Raw genomic sequence first — 6,425 nt, 5'->3', positions numbered from 1 at the left:
ATGCCAATGTGCATTGGCTCGTTTAGTTTACACTCGAAGTAGATTGGTCCCTCTAAGCGAGATCCCAATTTCGTCGGTCATCCGACGTGACGTCTCCGTTCCCTCCTTCAGGGAACGAGGGTTACCATACGTAACCGAGACGTTATATGGTAACAACATGAACTGCTCATATTTCACCCTAAAATTAAGATTAAAATTAAAACTAAAATTCAAATTAATGTTAAAAATTAAAATAAATGTATAAAAATGCTTTTAAAACTAAAATTCAAATTAATATAAAAAAAATAAATGTATAAATAAATTCATAAATAAATAGATAAAATATATACAGTATATACTTATATGCATGTAAATTGCATGTAATTTTCATGATTTTTAAAATCTGTTTAGTCATATAAATTACATTATATAATAAATAATATATATAATGATTATATAAAATATAAAAATGTAATATATATGTATATTAAATAGTTTTTTAAATATATATTTATATAAATGCCTCTCAATTACTTTAATATGAGAAAAATTTTCATATTCTCATTATTCTTTCAAATTCTCATCGCTGTAAAAAATTATAACATTGTATAAATATTATAATTAATATAGGTTACATCATGGTAGTATGCCTTTAATTTATACGGAAAAAAATTTATATCATGACTAATATACTATGGAAATGGATGCAATTTTATAAAAAAGATGATAATAAATTATAATGAGTTATTAAACAATTATAATAAAATGATGAGGATATAATAAAATGTAAATGGTATTTTCATGTTTGTAGTATTTGTTTTACTGCCTTTAATTTATACTCATGTAAATAAAGTTTTTTACACAAATACAGTAAAAACATGTTACATACAGTATTTAGAATCAACATTATGCTAATGATGATTGAAATGGACTTCATTTTCTTTATGTAAAATATGATTTCTTTTTATTTAGTGGTAAATCAGATGTGTTTTGGTGAAATTCAGCCGTACGTGTTTGAGTTACATCTCATTAGGAAAGAAAATGACTTGGTTTTTGCGTAAAGACAAGCCTGTGGGGGGTTAATGGAGACCATCTAAATGCAGATTTAAGCTTTCATGACTTATATCATTATTCACACGCTGGGATATACACTCATCCCCAAATCCACATGGAATGAAGAACTGCAATTGATTGTCTATGCATTTACCATTACAGATGTTCAGGTAGCAGCAGAGAGCGTGGATTGGGGGAGATTAGATTGAATGTTCATCTTACTGTGCACTTAAAGCAATATTCCAGGTTATTTACATTTGCATATCTGTGGACGGCATCTGCGTGTAAAAGCCAGCGGGAAATGGGTTTACAGTAATGCACTTACAAGGCAAGTTCATCGCAAATAAATGTTTAACCGAGAGACTGCTGTGATAGAATCTCTGTCAGATTTTTTAAATAAGTCACCAAGGCTGCATTTATTTCATCAAAAATACAGTAAAAACTGTGAAATATTATTACAGCTTAAACGAAATAGAAATCTTTTGTAACATTCTAAATGTCTTTAATGTCACTTTTGATCAATTTAATGCTTCCTTGCTGAATAAAAGTATACATTTTTACTAATCTCAAATTTTAAACAATAGTGTACATCTTTAACTTGTTTCACTTGGCATCTTTAATAAAAACACAAGCTTCAGATTTTAAACACTCTTTGCACGAAAAATTTCTGTTACTGTAAATACAATTTCAATGTTTTTTTACAGGCTGGATAATGAAAGAGGTTGAAATGATTGTCTGGTGACTGAAAACATGCCGACTGCTGTCCATACTTGAGTTATAAATAACCTGGAGTGTAAACTATAACGTGTTATTTTCCAGTAATTGACTGAATAATGATGTTGCATGTTCAAATAGCTGTTTTCTTTGGTTTAATTGATTAATTTAATTGAGTTCTGCATGATACTTTAAAATGTACATTTGTACATTTTGCAATTATGCATTTAACATATGCACTTAGCTTTTAGACAACAAAGACTTGACTGTGTTCTTACTGTATTTACTGTACAGTGCGAAAACATGCCGACTGCTGTCCATACTTGAGTTATAAATAACCTGGAGTGTAAACTATAACGTGTTATTTTCCAGTAATTGACTGAATAATGATGTTGCATGTTCAAATAGCTGTTTTCTTTGGTTTAATTGATTAATTTAATTGAGTTCTGCATGATACTTTAAAATTTACATTTGTACATTTTGCAATTATGCATCTAACATATGCACTTAGCTTTTAGACAACAAAGCCTTGACTGTGTTCCTACTGTATTTACTGTACAGTGCATTAGTGTTTATTCTGATTCATCTACTGGGAAGAAATGAGAGTGAAGCTGCTGACAGATACTGCACATGAACACACATCAGACTGAGATCCAGTTCATAAGAGCGTCTCTCAGTGTCCATGTGGGAAAATATGATGAAGTTCAGCATCCTTCATTTCGAAATCTCTCCCATTGTTAAAAGAACAAACTCACTTGAGTGCCATTTTGGGAGCTGAAGCTTCACAGCTCATCTTTCTGTTATTCCTCTCACATCTCTTTCAGCTGATTTAATGAGCTGCGAGATCCAGAGCAGACGCTCAGGCTGGAGAACAAATATTATTCATGTGTTTTCTGTGTTTGAGGACGTTACAAAGGCCTTTGCTGTTATAATCTGCTGGGTTTTGTGAGGAACAGTGAACTGGGCTTTTCCTTTACACCTAAATACACTGAATTTCTCTTGATGTAAAATAAAAAAGGGTCCTATTTGCTTCCTTAAATCACACTCATGTTTGCATTGAAATATTTGTCTTCATAATCTTTCATCAAAATATAATAACTCAAGCAACTACTTTTCTCTTCAGTTGACATCTTCTGGACTAAACGGGTTCTTGGTTAATGTTGTTAACCAATAGTCAAATCAGGGTTATCATTGGATGCAATAATCGCATGCCAATGTGCATTGGCTCGTTTAGTTTACACTCGAAGTAGATTGGTCTCTCTAAGCGAGATCCCAATTTCGTCGGTCATCCGACGTGACGTCGAGAGTGACCGACTGAAAGGGAACTAAAACTAAAAGCATAAAAAATTATTTACTTGACATAAAAGAAGTGTTAACTGAAATAAAACAATATTTTTATATTTATAATTATATTTATTTGTATTTTATATCTATTTGTTTATTTCAGTTTGAGTCATTTTAGTATTTCAACATTTTTATTTAAAATGTATTATTTTCGTTTAGTTTAACTTAACTAAAATAACTCAAATTAATTAAAAAACATTTAAAAAATCATTACTTGAAATTAAATAAACATTAAACTTTTCATATTTATTTAAATTTATAGTAATTTTAGTACTTCAGACTTATTTTATTTCAGCTAGTTGTCAAGGCAACATTTTTCATTTTCATTTAGTTTATCTTAACTAAAATGAATAATTAATAAACTCTAAAACCATAAAAAGTATTTTCATTGCTTGAAATTAAATGTTAACTGAAATAAAATTAAAAAAACTTTATATATTCTTTTAGTTTTAGTAATTTTAGTACTTCAGACTTATTTTATTTCATTTCTCATTTGCTCATTTAGTAAAATAACTAAAATGAATCATTAATAAACTCTAAAACCACAAAAGTATTTTCATTGCTTGAAATTAAATAAACGTTAACTGAAATAAAATAAACCATATTTATTTTAGTTTTAGTAATTTTAGTACTTTAAACTTATTTTTATTTAATTTTTCATTTTTGCTCATTTAGTAAAATAACTAAAATGAATAATTAATAATCTCTAAAACTATGAAAAACATTTTCATTACTTGAAATTAAATAAACTTTAACTGAAAAAAAAATAAAAAACTTTATATTTATATTTATTTTAGTTTTAGTTATTTTAGTACTTCAAACTTATTTTTATTTAATTTTTCATTTGCTCATTTGCTCATTTAGCAAAATAACTCAAATGAATAATTAATAATCTCTAAAATTATGAAAAACATTTTCATTGCTTGAAATTAAATAAATGTTAACTGAAATAAAATAAACCATATTTATATTTATTTTAGTTTTAATAATTTTAGTACTTCAAACTTTTTATTTTTATTTCATTTCTCATTTAGTAAAATAACTAGAATAATTAATAAAAACTATATAGACATACAGTATTTTTAAAAACTAAAACTACTAAACTACTTTAAAATTAAAATTAAATATTAAAAAATAAAATATTACAAAATATAGGCTATAATTTTTGTTAATATTTTGAATTAAATTTTTTATATATATTTTCTGATACTAAAATAGCACTGATATTGTTTTATTCTGCTGTTGTAGGTAATTATAGACCCTGAACATTAACCTGAGACACCAGAAATCATTGAAACACAGCAAACGTTTAAGTTGGAAATCAGTTAACAGGTTAAACCTGATTCTGTTCATTTCTCTCTCTTCTCTGTCAGGTGTGACTCGAGCCGAGACTCCGGTGACGGTCCGGAGAGTGACCCATCCTCCGCTGCGGCGTCCTTTAGCCGACTCCGCTCTGCTCCCGTGTGTGTTCACCCTGCAGGCCACCCTGGTCCCGGGACACGGCCCCTTCATCCACTGGAGCCGTGGCTCCGGAGCGCAGGAGAGGACGGTGCTGTCGGCCCGGGACGGGGTGGTCAGGGTGCACCAGGCGTACGCGGGTCGGGTCAGTCTGCCCGGATACTCCGCCAACCCACTCAACGCATCACTGGCGCTTTCCCAGCTCCGCTCCAATGATTCCAGGACTTTCCGATGCCACGTCGCCCTGGGAGAACATTATGAGCAGGATACGGTCAACCTGGAGGTCACAGGTGAGATCCAAACGGGCCGGAAATCATGGCGTAATGAACTGGACTGATTTAATATTTAATTATTGTTTGTACAGTAAACAGGTTGTGTGTGTGAGATCATGAAGACTTGAATTTGGCTTATTCAGTACTCAAATGTTATACCTATCTATGCAATACAGTGGAATACTGCAATAAGTTTAGTATACGACCCCTATTAATAATTTTTTATTTATTTATATATATTTTTATTATTAGGCTATTATTATTATTATACCCTCACTGGGGGCTGAGCCCCCCTAAAATGAAAATCCTAGAATCGCGACCCTGGCATTAAACATTTCAGGATCGATTATGGTCCTTACAAATAGTTTTCAGTAATTGAAATGAAGCTGAAATTAAAATGAAATATAAATATTAGGTGAGTAACTTTAAGGTAAAAATTTCTAAGAAAATTTGAAATGAACTGAAATAAGTTTAAACTGAAGTACTAAAATTAATAAAACTGATATTACAGTAGATAAAGTCTATATAGAAGTATTTAAAAAAATCTTTAAAAAATATTAAAAAGGATTAAAGCACATAAATTGCTAATACTTAAACTAAAATGTACATGAAAACGGAAAATATAAAAATAAAAGCTAATGCTAAATATGAATAAATACTAGTATACTGAAAATATAATTTTATTTTTAATTTTTTTTATTTATCATATTTTATACTATAATCTGTTTCTATGAAATATTTATTAAGCCTAGGAAAAGTACAGTAACCGCATCTTTATGTTAAATCATATTTAATATCAAATCAGCTCCTGTTCATAAATAATTATTAAAACAAACTCTTAATTTCTAGCTCGTTTACAATTTTTAAGGCAGTGTTATTTCTGTAGAGCTGATTTGATATTAAATATGATTTAACATAAAGATGCGGTTACTGTACTTTTCCTAGGCTTAATAAATATTTTATAAACACAGATTTTAGTATAAAATATGATCCTTGTTTTTGTTGACTGAAATAAAGTTGAAATAAACTAACATATAAATATTAGATGAAAAACTTAAACTTTCAGTCAGAAATTTCTGTGAAAATTAGATATGGACTGAAATAAGTTTAAGCTGGAGTAATAAAATTAATAACACTGAAATAAGAAATAATTAAGAAAAGCTTTAAGCAATAAAAATGTCAAAAGGACATTAAAATGACTAAAACTAGCTAAAATGAAAACTGAAAATATAGAAATAAATATAAATAAACACTCATTCAAAATATTAACAAATGCTGTAATAGTATATAAATAATACTTAATTGTAAACAAGAGCTGGAAATTAAGAGTTTGAATTTATAATTATTTATGAATGGGAGCTGATTTAATATTCAAGATCCGGTGTTATTGTACTTTTCCTAGATATTTTATAGCATTTCACAGATTTTGTTGAGTACACACATTGTTAATTGAAATAATGCTGAAATAAACAAAAATATAAATATTAGATGAAAAATGTAAAACTTAAACAAAAATTAGAAATGTTGCATTGGCAACTAAAATAAGTTTGAAATACTAAAATTACTAAAAATAAAACTGTAAATATAAATTAAATCTAAATTGAA

At 28.7% G+C, this 6,425-nt stretch overlaps 1 protein-coding gene across 1 annotated transcript in view; it reads left to right on the top strand.

The window, feature by feature from the left end:
* Positions 1 to 6,425, top strand: part of LOC107724973 (aggrecan core protein-like) — a gene marked incomplete at its 3' end in the record, with an annotated part of 64,309 nt that overhangs the window by 34,900 nt on the left and 22,984 nt on the right. Inside the window, exon 3 of the mRNA XM_016534079.1 lies at positions 4,464 to 4,838. Coding sequence (XP_016389565.1) covers positions 4,464 to 4,838 — 375 coding nt within the window. The remainder of the gene's footprint in view (positions 1 to 4,463; positions 4,839 to 6,425) is intronic.

Source organism: Sinocyclocheilus rhinocerous, unplaced genomic scaffold (genome assembly GCF_001515625.1).
Source record: "Sinocyclocheilus rhinocerous isolate Xijiao unplaced genomic scaffold, SAMN03320098_v1.1 scaffold2019, whole genome shotgun sequence".
Taxonomy (NCBI): Eukaryota; Metazoa; Chordata; class Actinopteri; order Cypriniformes; family Cyprinidae; genus Sinocyclocheilus; species Sinocyclocheilus rhinocerous.
This window is presented reverse-complemented; position numbering and strand designations above follow the sequence as displayed.